General features: G+C 37.2%; 1 protein-coding gene across 1 annotated transcript in view; it reads left to right on the top strand.

The window, feature by feature from the left end:
- JPH1 (junctophilin 1) overlaps positions 1–15,938 on the top strand; it is an 83,999-nt gene that overhangs the window by 52,319 nt on the left and 15,742 nt on the right. Inside the window, exon 3 of the mRNA XM_027892283.1 lies at positions 1,459–1,577. Within this exon, the coding sequence (XP_027748084.1) occupies positions 1,459–1,577 (119 nt within the window). The remainder of the gene's footprint in view (positions 1–1,458; positions 1,578–15,938) is intronic.

Genomic DNA, 15,938 nt, shown 5'->3' with positions numbered 1-15,938 from the left:
CACATTTTAGGGAGGATGTAACTTAAATAAATCTTCTCCAGGCACCACAGATGAAACTGTCTATGTGGTTTTTTTATTACTGTGTTTATACTAGTACCCTACGGGATTAAACATCCTTTTAGAAATGCAAAGTCTGCCGTTCTGTTAATCTCTTGATGCTCATTGTGGCTAATGCTAACTTTTAATTCTTGCTTTATCTAAAACACATAGAACTGTTCTTTATTCCTTGAAAATAAAACTGAATTTTGACGATGGAGCTGTTGAAAGTTTTAATTTAGTTGATTGCTGTTTGTTATTATCACCAAGCACACAGGATAAAAAGTTGATGCTACTGTTGTTCTCTTAACTAATTATTTTCTTTCTTAAGTGTCAATTTTCTACTAGAGTGTTATGAGAAAAGGGATGAGATCATGAAATTTAATATATCTGGTTTAGAAAGATTATTAATATCTCTAGAGTCTCAAAAAATTCTGCTGGTTTGCCATGTTTAGCTTCCCCTCTGTTTTAACGAACCGTTCCGTAGCTCTAGGCTATGTGCTAATGCTGTAGAGGCACAGAGAGATCACTGCCATCAGGAATTTTTAAACAGATGACTGTTTGGAAAATGAAGTGGTGAGAGAAGATGGGACAAGCATAGATGCAAACCTGCAGTAACACAACTATCAGTTTGCACAGTCTGGAATCAGAGGGCTTTGCACAAGCTGTTCTTGAGACTTGAAGAAATAGCGAAAGGAAAAAAAGAGGAAGCAAAGGGCAGATTGCTTTACCAGAGTATTCCAAACTGTTGTCTTGACTTCTGAAAAGTTGCCTTTTCAGATTGTTTTTGGTTTTGAAATTCAGTGAGTTACAAGAATTTAAAACTGTTAATAAACTGTTGCTTATACAAATGCCTAGTGAAGTGTCAGACACATTTTCCATGCTATTCCTTTGCAACATGGTCTGATTGTGGAAAACATTTCCCATATTTTGGGGCCAACATACCTGAATTTTGCCCTTCAAAAGTTTTTTACATGGCACCCAGCATTGAGCATTAACTTTGAAATGTAAAGGTAGTAGCAGTTGAACACCATGTATCCTAGTCTCACAAAAACTTGTTTAGGAGTCAGTGTGGTGGCCCAGTCTGACCTCCTGTATACCTGTGTGCACATTCTGGTAACATGAAATTAAATCCTAGCCCCCAACTTCTGTCAGATACTATATTTTTTTTGTAATTTTAATTATGAGCTTGGGCTATAAATTGTGTACCTGCAAGTAAGTGTGATTCAAGGATGAGCAGGACTGAAGAGCTGAGAGGACGGTGGTTTGATTCTGAAATACTTTGCTGATTCACAGTTACAAGTGGGCATAAGAGCACACTATACAGGATAGTGTATGATAGCTGAGGTCCTTTGCTCTCACATTCTTGATACAATGGATAAAAGACTCCTCTGCATAAAAACTGTTTTCTGCTTTGTACAGAACCGCACATGCAAGAGCTAAAGCTGATGCTGCGGATCAGGCTGCTCAGGCTGCTCGACAGGAATGTGATATTGCAAGAGCAGTTGCCAGAGAACTTTCACCAAATTTCTACCAACCAGGTAACTGTAGATTGGGGGTTTTTTTGTGGCTAATTGTTTTGTTGCAGTGAAAAGATTTTGTGTTAAGTGTTTCAAATGGAAATAATAGTCGTCTCAGTCATGAGCAGTGTACATTGCTAAAGGAGATTTTGCTTTCAGTTTTTAATCATTTGCTAACTATAGCTTTGTATGAAAACAGTTATGTGTTGAAAAGTACTAAGCATATAACTTTGCCTCAAATTAATAGTTTACTCAGTGTCAAAGATAGACTTCAGAGAACATAAATCAACAGAAATTTTGGTTAATTTTAAAATGTGTTTATTAGTGGAAAGATCCTTAGCTTTTTTACTGTCCAGTGGAATCCTCAACAATCTGGGTGAGCTAAGGTCTGAATTTTGGTGAAGAGTTGCTATCAAAAGAAGCAAAGCTGGTTTTGCTTTATTTTTCTACTCTCTTTCCATGAGGCTAATATTTTTGAGTGCTGCTCTTTAGTGTAAGATTGAATTGATAAAATGAAACTCCATTTGCCAATTTAATGTCTTTTCATGTCTGCCCTTTCTTTCACCTGTCAAATTGAGTTGAGTCATATCTTGTTATTACTTTTCAAGGACCTGCCAGCACTTGTATGCTAATATAGGTTATAGCTCTGAGATTCATTTTCACTTACTGTCATCTTCTGCGTATCCTTGTTTCAGACATAGCCTGTTTATTCTTAAATGTGCCCATGTAGTGAATGCAGGCTAATTTCATGACCCACAAAATAAAAGCACAACAACATTCTTCAACATTTTCTAAAAATGCACCTATTCCTTTCAATTTTTATTTCAAATGACCACTGTATATAACTTGTTACTAAATCTTTACTGTCAGGAAGTTTAAAGAATACTCACTTTTTTCTTTATTCCTAACTACTTGGTTGTATTTTGGGGTTGGGAGGGTTGGGGCACTCTTTCTTTATTCATTTAGTGCATAAGTCAAGGTTTGGCCACCTGATTAGAACCTCCATTCCCCTTCCAGTCTTGCAAACTTCCTTTGTACACATCCTGATGTAAATTCATCTTTCTTGGACGTGGCAGTCCAGAACTGTAGGCAAAGTTCAACAGAACTATTTCCAGTAGTAAGACTTCACTAGCTTTCAGACAGTATAAATATGTACCTTTCACTGTTGGAAATTACCTCAATTCCACCTCTCCTATGGACTTGTATTAGTGGCCCATACTTCTATGATAATCAAGTCTTTTTTCTTTTTTCATTATTTCATTCTTTCATCAGCTGAAGAAATTCCAATTTATAGCAGCAGGTCATCTTGCCAGTCATAAGTTAAGAAGTCATAAGCATAGCCATGCAAAGAATTGAAGCATTTGGAAAGAAAGTATTTGAAAGCTGCCAAACCCTTGAAATAAAGAAACGGCTGGAGCACTCAAGTGTGAAATTTGACACCAAGAAATTGCCCAGATCAAGAATTTCTCAGATGTCTTTTTTTACTTCCTGCCACAGGAAATGAAGTAGAATTGCTGACAAATTGGCTGAGATTTGGGGAGAGAACATGTGGGATCTTATTTTCCTCTCATTTGAAAGTTTTATTCCAATTACAAGAGAAGAATTTGTATGACCTCTACAGATGCAGCTGGATATGTGTGCAGTGATGTAACAAAGCATTTCTTAAAGTTCACTTACTCTGTTCTTTGTATGGAAACATCTCTCAGTTAGTTAGCTACCTATCAAAAGATAAATACCTCTTCTGGAGTCTAAATTTTTAGTTTCCTAATTATTTTCAAGATGGCCAAATACACAGGTTTGTATACATTTGAAAAAAAGAAAAAAAATTCCTATTCCCATTGCTTAGGTAACTTGCAAGATGCCGAGATGTAAACTAAATTTCAGTTATCCCAAATAAGCTGCAGAAAACCACCAGGTTTACACATCATTGTGATAATTTCAAATACTATCATGTCTAAGATGTTTCCCAGACTCAGTGTGCATGATGCCTTTTTCAGATACATTTTTTTCTGTGTGGTACAAGTTAACCCTGAGCTCACTTGTCCACATGTTTGTTTGCAGATTTCCCAGGTGTCATGCAAAGACTTACTGAACAATGTTATCATTAGATTTTTAGAATTGTTAATTATTTACATTCACTCACACAAACAGCAGTAAATAGCTGCCCTTTGAATAGTACTTTTCATGTGTTGGAATGAAAACAAGGTAACTGTTATTACTTCCTAATAGCAGCTTCTTGGTTTTCCTTTGTTGCTTGAGCTTTATATTTTTACAGTATCTTTATAATTTTCTTTAAGTGATGCTATAAGGTAATAATAAGTTTAGTCTCTCAAACTATAGTTAAGTGAAAGCTTTCTGTGGTACTAAATAGTCTTGAAAATAAGTTATGAGAAAGTTAATTTTTCTCTTATTTAACTGCTTAGTACTGCAAGCATGCTGTCAGCAGTAAATGTATGCAGTATATCAACAAGCCTCTTCAAACAATGAGACAAAAAAAGTCACATGCAAATACCTCTCTGTAAACAACTATGAATTATTTTTTTCTGTCTTAATGAAGGATCTCTGAATTACTCGTGGCCTAAGTCCATTGATAAAGCTCTTAAATTTAGGTTCTAAAAAAGCAACCTCCTGGGCCATATAGCCTAGTATTACACACAAATTGTAATTACAGTGGATATTCATCAGTCATTGTACCATGGCAGTTCATACTTTCCAATTACATTCTCTCACATTTCACTTTTATGTTCGTTAAGACATTCATCAGAAGCTACCAAGATGTTCTAGCTTTGTAATGTAGTTAAAAGGAGATTAAAAGGAGAACAAAGCAGTAGGAAGTAAAGTAGCATCCAGCAGATAAGAATAATGCCAGTAATTAGGTACTGTAGAAATCTTGAGATTCAGGTTTCACAGTGATTGATTGCCTTAGTATTTGCATATGAGGAAAGCCAAGTATGACTGAAAAGGTCAGAGCCAGGGTATAAAGGAGTTACAAGGTTGCAGAGAGCTGTTTTCCTTGAGTTTGTTCACCATAGTCTCAGTCAAGACCCTGCTTCTACTTTTGCTGTAGCAGATATTTGGTCGAGTGATTAATACTGATGAGGATTCATATCTTTTCAGAGCCCTACCCACAAGACTGTACATTTTGTATATGTTTAACAAATGTTGCAGTTTTTACAGAGGCTGTGTTTTACAGGCCTTTTTATCAACAAATAAAATGAATCTTGAGAAATCCCAGCTCTGACCTGTTTGTTTCCTCCAGGCATCACAAAACTTGTAGATGTGTCAAAAGAGAGCATAGCAGGACAGAAACAAATGAAACCTGAGTCATAGCCTCGTTCAAGGGAGTCATCCAGGGACAGTTTCAGATTTGTTTTTGCTTAGAGAAAAAAATAAATGCTGTTTTGTGTCTCTTGTTAAAATGTAGCGAATAGCAAATGACTAATGGGAGTGCTGTATCAAAAGTCTAACAGGAAAAAAAGGATTTTGTACACCCAGGAAAAAGGGGGGCTATTGTTCTAATATTGCACAAAGTTAGTGGATGCCTTGGCTTACACATTCATTCTAAATTTCACAGACTATCTCTAGGATATAGTCTTGTAAACACACTATCAGGAGGTAAACTGAAGAATGAACTGTACAGACTGGACAGCTAAGCCATAATTGTCTGTGTGCACGTATATCCTGCAGCAAATTCAAACTTCATTCAGTTTGAATGAATAACATTTGATTAAATGAAAGAAGGGTAAAACTACTTTGCTGCATGGTAAGAGCAGTCTGGGCACTTTACCACAGAGGAATTAAGGTCTGGAAGTTCAGATCGGAATTGTTTTCTGGCAGATTATTTATCAGGCTAGCCAGCTGCCAGATGAACATACATGGATCACCAAAACAATTCATCCAGCCTTTGATCTCCTAAACAGGGCATGAGAGAAATCCGGGAGTAGTTTATCTAATAAACTAAAGCTGTCTAAAGGGATGCACAGAATTTGTACAGGTGAATTATATAAGCAAAGATTTTCTAATAAGAATTTGGCAGGTTTTAACATTATTTTTTATTATAATGTTTGGTTACTCTTAAAGCATCAGTCTTAATATGCTGAACATGGCTAGTTTCAGAAATAAGCGTTTTAAGTCTATGATAAGGTAATTTGTAATGGCCTCTAATGCTTCAAAGAGCAACTGTGCTTTACATTCTCTTTTGACCCACGGTGGATGCCTGTAGCCTTAGAAAAAAACACATCCTTCCCATCTTCCTCCTCTCTGCCATCGCCACCTCCTCCAGTTCTCAAAATGCAAACTCCATATGGACAGCAAAGAGAGATTTCTGGCTGATGCTAATTAACTAGAATGTCCTGGCTAAATGCATATGGGCCAGACCAGATATTTGTACTTAAAAAGTCAATTACAATGAGGATTTTGCCTGAAAAGTTACCAGCCATGCCATCAGTTTGTGCCTTAGAGCATCCGCTCACTCCTCTTAGTCATATAAAAGCCTGTTCATTTTCTGAATTTAGTCTATATATGACTTCATCATCCGCACACAACTGTTGTTGGGATTCTTGCTATGCCATTTTTTGCTCTACAATTTATTGCTTCCATTCTCTTTCTGCAGAACTCTGGAGAAACCAGAGCCTATAGACATATCCTGATGCGCTTCTGTTGTATCCAGTAATCAAAGAAAGAAGAGAAGGTGCCTTAAAAGAAAATATGTCGGTTTCAAGCTTTATTCTTGTTCTCCCCTTTCTTTTTATACCCCTTGTCATACCAGTCTTCACAACTTGGCTTCCAGATTTATCACCAGTCTCACCAAGATGCCCCACTGTTTCCTCTTGCCCAGTGCGAGGTCCATCCAGCTTGCTGGCAATCTTCATCCATCCTGCCCCATTGCCCTACACACATGCTGGTTCAACCCACTCCACAGCATTCCTGCATGCATGTGGGACAGGAGAGCGTGTTTGGGAGAAGGCAAAGCAAAGAGAGTTTGCAAAGGCTTAGCCTTAATTCTTCAGGATGCTTTCTCAATCTCTCCAAGACACTTTTGAGTCACCTAATTAAATGATTTGCTTAGGAAAAAAATGTGCATAATTAGTTTGGAGCAAATTAACTTTTAAAACTAATAACAGAGAACCAGTTTCCTGTAGAGAGATAAAGCTGCTACAATCACTGTAATTTTCACGGGCTTGCATTAAGTACTGAGCTAGTTAATTTGCATCTAGATGAAACTCATTTCCTAGTAAAGGCTGCAGCATCTGTCTGTGAAGCTCTTTGGAAGCCTGGACAACTTCAGTGCTGTCTCGGCAATGTTACTATCTTAAAGTAACTTCTTGAATTCTAGCCTAGGTATATACCTATCTAATCTGACACCATGGGTGTGTTAATTACAGTTATAATCTGGGAGAAAGAAGTCAGTGCTACCTTAGAGTTTTAATTGCCTCCTTTCTGCTGTTAAAAATTATTCATTTGCTCTGAAAAAGAACCATTCCTTCCAGGACACAGAACCTGCCCACTGTTGGCCTGCTCCAGTGAATTTCTATATTGGTCTGTCACGGTGTCCAGCCAAGGACAAGATGAAGTAGGGTCTATCACATGGGAGTATTATCACAGTGTCAACATTTCCATTATAAATCCTATTTATAACTGCGTAATAAATATTTGTTCCATGTTGAAATTCAGCTAACAAAGTCTGTACTGAGAACTTTCCTTAAAGTGCTAATTTTCACTAAAGTATGCTGATCTATTTTGAGAGGATTTTGTTAGACTCGTGAAGGTTTAAATTATGTTATAAAAGGCTGGGCTTCTCCTGTTATATTTTTAACACACGATGTGGACCATTAGAGAAAAATCATCTTTTCAGCTGCATTCTGTGTTTGTCAGGGCCACAGAAATAGATGGCTAATGTAAATGTCCTTTTATTCCAAGAAAGTGTGCAAAATTTAAGGCTTACTTTAAAGTAGATGTGCTATAGAGATCCGAAAAAGAAAGATCTTATTCATATTATAGACCTTAGAGATGTAGCGTTGTGTAGTACTGTTCAGTATGACATGAAAACTATGCTGAGAATTTAGAGAAGATGAAGAGTTCTACCTGCTAGGTTTGTAGCAATTATTCCCTCCAATCATAATCTGAACAGGAGTCAAACCTGGAACTGAAACATAGCCAGCATGAATTTTTTTGTATGGTGAGATTAAACAGGATAAAGATTGTAAAAAGATAAGGTAGAGACACCAAGAACAGAATAATGGGAGATTATTTTTCTTGAAAGTATAGTTTAGAAATGAAAAAAAAAATAAGGTGAAGTAAAAGAATAAATCACAGATGTTAATGGGAGAATTGTTCCAGAAGAGGAGAATGGCCATTTGTGTCAAAGGTGTATGAGCATAGAGCACTGATACTGAGACGTGACGAAGAAAATCACAGAGGCTCCTCAAAAAATGTCAGATGAAGAGCAGAAAGTATTTTGTCAGAGGCAGTTGCCAAACTGTGAAGAGTAGAGGACAGATTTAAGAAGAGGAGCAGTAAATGGATATTGCAAATTTAGACTTAAGAAATGAAAACTTACAGTGCGAATGTGAACGGGAAGAAATGTATGAGGTCAGAATAGTAAGTGGCACGATGACTGGGATTTCTCTTAAAATATGAAGGATCAAGAGCATATTGGAAAGTAGCCACAATAGGATGCAAGACTAAGCAACTCACATATCCTAGTTCTACCATAATTAAATTGATTATTGTATTTCTATAGTTCTCGCATTTGCAATGCCAGAGTAACAGTCAACTCTGCTAGCCCACTTCAGTCTCCCAGGCTTTAAAATTAATTTCAGTGCTAGGTATAAGAAATTAATTTTCCTGGAAGTGTGGTACAGCTTAATGAGTACTCTTTCTGAAAAACACTAGATTAACTCTCAACTCTTCAGGAAAATTCATAAAGCCATATATTTTAAAAGCAGTAAATTTTGAGTCTCTTTAATTTATTCCTGGTTTTGCATCTTTCGGGTTCATAATTTGAAGTGTTTTTTCTATAAACATAGGCGGATAAAGGAGACTTCTAAAAAAATTGTATGATATTATCATATAATCATGAATCCCTTTGAAATGTATAGAGTTTAGGTAAAGACAGTAATGCATCTCCAAATGTGTTTGTAGAGTCAGTGAAGTCTGAAAGTGTCTATTTATTTTCATGTCATTTTGTCCATCTAAATCATTCAAATGCAATTTTGGTTGTTTGGTGACACACTTATCTTTCATGTCTTCCCAGTATTGAGCCTTATTGGCATGTATTCCACAGGCATAAGAAGTGCTGACATAGCATGTCCTAGCCTTTGCTTTTTTCTGTAGTGGAACAGTAGAAGGGTGTTCAGAGAAAAACAGTGCAGGCACTGTCACTGTATGAAATAAGAATTTTAAAAGAGGCAAAAGTTAGAAGGCTTTGGCAAAAAAATTCACTTGGATATTAAATTTACTAAAATTCATATTGTTACATTGAAAGGCATCTGGCAATGTCAGTGGGAACTGGGTTGCTTATGTTAAAAGTTTTGAGGTAGAGTAGAAAGGGAAACCCAAGACCACTTTGCGAGAGGAGAGGTTATACTAAGAGAACAATAAGTATCAAGAGTCATAAGAATTTTGTTTTTACTGTAAAACATCACTGCCAGGTTATTTCCAGGTTTGATCCTGCTATTAATCAAATATAGAGTATTCCCTTGTTCAGCTAAAATACAAGACACGACAGTTACTCATCTCTAATGTTTTCAAAAGGAGAATCGAATGTGTTTCAATAGTTCTCCTGTCTGATTGCACTAGGAATACTGGAGGTTGTTCATGAGTTAAAAAATACTAAATGGAAGTGAAAAATGGCAAGAGAAGCCTGATAAAGTTACAGTGCAATTGGCAATGTTCCCATCTGTCTAATGGCTAGGCAGGTATCATGGGTGATATGTTGAATAGTTGTATAATATGGTTGAAAACTTACTTAAATCAGCAGGTGAGGGAGAAGCGGCATGTTGCAAACAAAGCTACAACAGAGTAAAACTGTAACAAGTGATAGGATGAAAGGCAATGGCCTCACTTTGTGCTGGGGAGGTTTAGATTGGATATTAGGAAACACTTTTTCAGCAAAAGGGTCATCAAGCACTGCACCAGGCTGCCCAAGGGAAGTGATTGAGTCACTAATCCTAGAGGTATTTCAAAGATGTGTGAATGTGGCACTCAGGGACATGGGTTAGCGGTGGACTTGGCGGTGCTGGGTTAACACTTGTAGTCGATGACCTTAAAGGCCTTTTCTAATCTAAATGATTCTAATATTCTATGAAAAATAAAGTTGTCAGTAACATTCCACATAGAGCTCAAAGTGAGTGCTACCATTTGCAGCAGTACTTACTGACCAAATACAAGCTAATTTGAAGGCATAGTATTTAAGCTGAAGACAGTGACTGTCTCCTCAAAAGTGCTGTGAGAAGGTCTTAAGAAGGGGTGACAGACTTGAGGGCCAGTTGAGAGGAGATCTGGACCTGCTCCTGTTGAGTTGCCAAATTCCCATGGAGCAGGATGATAGCCACGCACTTGAAATGTGATACGGTAGGAGTAATAGCCAACACCCTTTCAGGCTGTATATTCAGAAGCACATCGTGGAGAAGAAGGGTCATGGTCTCTTATCTGTGTGATCCCAGTGACACTGAGTGTATAACTTCGGGGATCATCATATCAGAAAGATTTGGACACACCAGAAGAAGTGTAAAGAAATTTAAATTCTACTGAGTAAAGACCGCTATTATGCCACATTAACAGTCTCTCTATATATTTAAAATTCATCTTTTCAGAGAATATGCAGTTGTGATGAGAATAGGATTACAGCCTTTCACTTCTACCCATTCTTTAGGAGCTTAAAGAACTGCAGCAGTTAACGGCTGCCCCAGTGCAGCTTGGATGAAGAGGTTTCTGGATTTTCTGTGAAAAAGCTAAAACCTTACCTTCTCAGTTATTGCCTATGAAGCAGCCTGTAGGCTCAGGAGCATTCAAGTAGATTATACTACGTGTGTTATTTAGCCAGGATCATTCACATTAAATACAACGTGTTTATATTATCTAGCCTGGAAAAATGAGGCCTGTCCTAGATTCAGGAGTCATATGCATCACCAGGTAATCTTGACAGATATTTTTTTGAAGTTCTGTCAGTATTCGTTAACAGAGAGGTGGGGTAAGTAAAGCAAGCCGTAACTAAGATTGCTGGTCATGAGCAATTTCTCTGTCCATAAGCTGATGTCCCACTGAGGTGTTAGAGAGAGCTGTGCAGCACTCATAGTGCCATCTATCAGGTAGGATAAACTTGCTACATTTTTCTGATGGTACTGAATCCAGAAGTATAAGGGCCTACACACTGTAACCTGCTATGCAGACACAATTAGGAAATTTTTCCCTGTTTTGGAAATATCACAACTACTTCAGTCACCTACTAAAACAGTAACAGAAGTGGAGCAGAGATTGATTTCATAGTCAGTGTAAATTCATTGTTCTGGGTGCTGACTCTAGGCAGTTTTTGAGTTTCGTTAGTGTAGTCTTTCCTGACTTCAGATCTTTCAATGTGGATATGTCTACTCCATAATGATGACTTTGGAAACCTTTTGAGGAAGAAGATCCTACTTTTAAGGATTCTTTTGTCCTTAATTATTCTGTAGTTATTGGATGATAGAAAAGTGCAAATTACAAAACTGCTGTTTAAGTTCTGTATGCAGGTGTGTTAATGGCAGGATAACTGAAACGAATTTCAGATTTGGAGGAAGTGAAAGGGACAGAAGAGGCAGTCTGGCTTTCGTACAGATAGAAATTACATTAACATCTCTGTTTCATCATCCTACTGCTAGACCTACAAGTTTGTGATGTTGTTGGTGGTGTGAACTGTTTGGTGAAAGTCCATTTTCTGTTGCCATTGCTGTCACTAACAACTCAAGTTCGTGTTCTTCAACATACATTTTGATATATTCAAGAAGCATTGTGTGATAACTTTTGTTGTATACTTATATTTGTGAGTGTCGTGTACTTTTCAACAAATACCTGTGTGAAATGCAGAGAGACTAATGCGATAGTCAGTTCACAGGTCCTACCAAGAACTATCTTGTGCTGTGTAAATATTAGAGCAGAGTAAACACAGAGGCATAAGAACTAGCCTTGGGTTTGGCCAAAGTGTATACGTGTCTCCGTATGTGTGGCTAGTAAATAAGTAACTCAAGCACTTTTGATCTCAATCTAGTCTGTGACAGGAAGCATTTGATGTGGGTTTTGAGAAGGCCGTGTTGCTTTCATCAGTGTCAAATTCAGGAAAATAAAGCACTGACAGATATTTTAAAGATGGTAGATATATATTCTAGCAAAACTGCACAGAAGTTGGTTATGATACTGCATGAAACTGTGCAGTTATACCTGTTTCCTGAGCAGGTATAAAGATACACAAGAATTTGTGTGTTTAGGGTTCTTCTGGACAAGACACTTAATTTCTACCAGTGACTACCTACTCTAGGTATTTACTTACCAAGAAGGAAAGATTGGATTTAAAGCTGCTTGTAACCCTGGTTGTATTCAGTGATACTACCTTTAAAAGTTAGTCCGTAGTGGGAAATTTGTGTATTTTAACTTTTACATCACTGAATGATGATGTGGCTTTGTCAGGTTGTGGCAAAAATATAACATCACATTATGCACCATCTCTGTGTCATATTTTTAAGTCATGCTGGTAGTACATGGTCTGAAGGACAGCAGGCTGCCGGATCAAATCACAACAGTTCATAAAATAAAATTTAAAAAAACTATTTAATAAAATGTAGGCATCATTCTCCATGATGTTCATGGATTTAGTGAGTTGGGACTTGCTGGTTTCAGTGTTGCTGCCAGTGCAGCAGGAGAAGGAAGACTAACAGTCATACTGCTTAAGGAAGCAGCAATGCTAACAGGAGATTGGGAAGCCCTAGAAGTGCAAACTGGAAAAAACTTCAGCAAAGGAGAGGTATTTTTAAGGAGGTAGGAAGAGGAGATGAGGAGTTGTGAGTAAGAGTGAATTAAGAAGAATTCCAAATAGTAAACATTATATTTTAGAGTATTTTTTTAATTATTTGGATTTAGAGGAAAAAAGAGCTCTTCTTCACCTTATTTACGTTATAGTTTGGTCTTCTAGGCAGCCGTGGTACTTCCATGCTGGTGGTATTAAGTCCAGGGAAAAAAAGAAAAAGTAGTGTAAGGTAACCAAGTGGAATTTTAAAACTGATCTGGGCAAGATTTTTGATTTACCCCTAGCTAGAGAAGTTGCTTACTAGCATTTAAAATGTTGATCATACCTCACCAAAATGCAGTTGCCATCAGAGGATAAAAGTTAATCAGCCATCCAGATTTGGGTTTCTTCTACATCTCCCCAGATAATGTCAACAATCCCTTCTATTTAAATTCTTTTTTCTCCTTCGTGTCATGCTTCATTTTTAAAATTTAGTGAATATTGTTTTTATTCTCTGAAGTGTTTTCAAGTACAGTTAAAGAGAGCTATTATTCCAGCCGACATAACCAACCTTACATGCAGCTGAAACAGAGCAGCAGGGCCTACATATGTGATTTTGAATTAAGGAGTTTTTAACTAACATATATAGGCATCACTAGGAGTAAGACATTTCTTGCCTTGCTGCACGTTGACTGAACCATGAAGGAGCTACACCATTCCATGCCCTATTGCCGGGTCACTGTATCAACCAGAAGGGTCCTGCAAACACCTGGAATGACAACCTCTTAAAATACCATTAGGAAGTCTTTCTCCACCAGGAGGGTGGTCAAACACTGGAACAAGCTTTTCTAGAGAGGTGACTGATGCCCCAAGCCTATCAGTGTTGGCATTTGGACAATGGCCTTAATAACAGGCTTTAAATTTTGCTCAGCCCTGAATTAGTCAGGCAGTTGGACAAGGTCATTGTTGTTGGCCCCTTTTGACTGAAATCTAAGTCAGGAAGAAGTGTTCTTTCAGAGCCCTATGGCTCTTTAAGCACCTTGCCTTATATCCATCAATTTCTTTCTGGCAATAATTCTTACCCCTTAATTTACAGCCCTACTCTGTCCTAATACAGTCTGCCAAACATTACTGAAACCATAACTATATCTCTGCTCTGCTGAGTTCATCAACACATTTTACACACGGCATTGCACAGCTCGCCATTTGGTTGGTCTGAATTCAAGCCAGCAGCCTAGCAGTTCAGAGATATTTTTTTTGTTGTTCGCTGTTACCAGTATAACCTTCAGAAAAATAAGAATAAAACACAGGAAGCATTAATGATATTAATTATAGTTATTCCTGCTTTCTTCACATCTCCACAATGAAGAAATAATAACAAGTCCTATCTTTCTAAAATTTACTGAATAATTTGCATTTTCATAATGACTCATTGAATCACTTCTTTTAGGAGACTGATAGACGATCCTTTTTATTTCCTTCATCTGAAGTTACCATCCTGAATGCTGAGGAATTCTTCTAAAATGGATATTCTCTCAAAAAAAATCCTAATAAAAGGAAAAAAAGATCCTATATTAATTGATCCTCCAGTCAATCACGTGGCTTTGCAAGTTTTATTAAGTTTGAGAGTGTAGCAAATAAATCTTACTATGAGAGCATAAATATTGTTGCCAACAGTGATACATTAGAAAACTATCAAAAAACGTCAGAAAACAAGTCAGGTAGTTTGCACTGGCTTATTTCATGAACGGTATATATCAACCTGCAGCACCCACATCAATCTATATATTTTCCTTTTTTACTACAATTCATTTAAATACAAAAGGACTTCAGCTTTTGCTTCATCCGTATCATGCCCTGGATTTGTATTACGAAACAATGTGGAGTAAGAAACTTATTCATCATTTACTATTTCCTTCTCTTGGTTTGGGTTCAGTAGACAGTTTTCAGCTTTTTCAGGAAGATGATAATTTACTGCAATAGGTAACAAACTTACATCCAAGGTGCTGTGTCGGCTGTTGATTACTCAGGAGACTTACACTCCATTCCTCATTTTGACAAAGGCTTCCTTTGCATCTTTAGGCTTGCCAAAGATTTTGCAAAGCTTTGAGCATGTTGGTACTTTGTTAACAGCTAAACACTGAATTGAGAAGGGTTTTTCAGATGAAACATAGGCTTTGGGTCATAATTTCCCTTTGGTTTTGCTTCCCCATCAGTAAAACAAATGGCTTATTGGTATAACCTTTCCTATTGTACTTGCTGATTGTGAACTTTTCAATCAGGAAATCACTCTTATTTTTATGGAAGTGTTCAGTAAAGGGCACCTCTAATCTTGGAAGATTTCTATATAGACTACAGAGTTCTGGAAGAGGAAATAACTTTGTGTCACCATTGCCCTAGAGACAATCATTAAACCTTACAGTGAAGGTGGAATGACTTTCCACTAACAGTTCATAGATATAAACAAAATTAGGAAGTATCTGCTTCATGGGTGGAATTTATCTAGAAGTGCAACATAAATTTTCTTATAATTACAAAATTATAGTGTCATTTCTTGCTTGGGTTACTCTTTATAGCCCTGTCTATTTGTTAACTCTTTATGTAGCACTAAAGGCAGTTAGGTTACATCACATAATGTGTACTGTAGTTTAAAAAGCAGAAATAAGTGCATGCTTACCTAATAAGTACTTCTAATATACCTTGAAATTGAATCACATCATTTCAGCATCAACAGTACTTTAAATATTACATTCTTTGGAGATTATATTCTGGAGCCTGCATTAATGGCATTACAGGTTGTTTTTTTTTTTTTTTTGCTTTCTGTAGACTGATAAAATTGTAATATGGAATGCTTGTTTTTCCTGGTTTGTAAGAATGGTAAGACTGGGGACGAAAGAGTGGAAGAAGTATCATGAAGAAATTATAAGATGTATATAAAATTATAAAGTTGCATATATGCCTTTTGCTTCACTATGTTAGGTGTATTCTGCAGTCCTTCTCAAGCTTCAGATTTCATTTTGATCTGATGAGGCACAAGGTCTCAGCCTTCTTGGGAAACAGTGGCTGCCTTTACAGTGTCCTGCAAGATGACATTTTCAGGCACTGCTTGAGCCACAACCCTGCAAAAGACCTATGCTGCCTCACTAGACCATGGGGAAAAGCATGTGGCTGTCACCTCTTCAGAAATGCTGTGGCAGAACCAGGGCATCCTTCTCTTCGCATTTACAGGGCTGGCTGTGCTGTCACATCACTTGCTGGAGCCCTTCCAGGAGGAAGGACATAGTACACAAGAGCTTCACAAGAAATTCTAGATTTAGAACAACCAGGAGTGTGTCTTCAACCAAACCAAAACTTCTCTCACAGCCATCAATGAAATGCTGTTCAAGCAGAACATCAGACTCTATGAG

Source organism: Empidonax traillii, unplaced genomic scaffold (assembly GCF_003031625.1).
Source record: "Empidonax traillii isolate 1590-97213 ecotype Southwest subspecies unplaced genomic scaffold, ASM303162v1 scaffold344:size748272, whole genome shotgun sequence".
Lineage (NCBI taxonomy): Eukaryota > Metazoa > Chordata > Aves > Passeriformes > Tyrannidae > Empidonax > Empidonax traillii.
The sequence above is the reverse complement of the archived record's forward strand: the minus strand, read 5'-3'. Positions and strand labels throughout refer to the sequence as shown.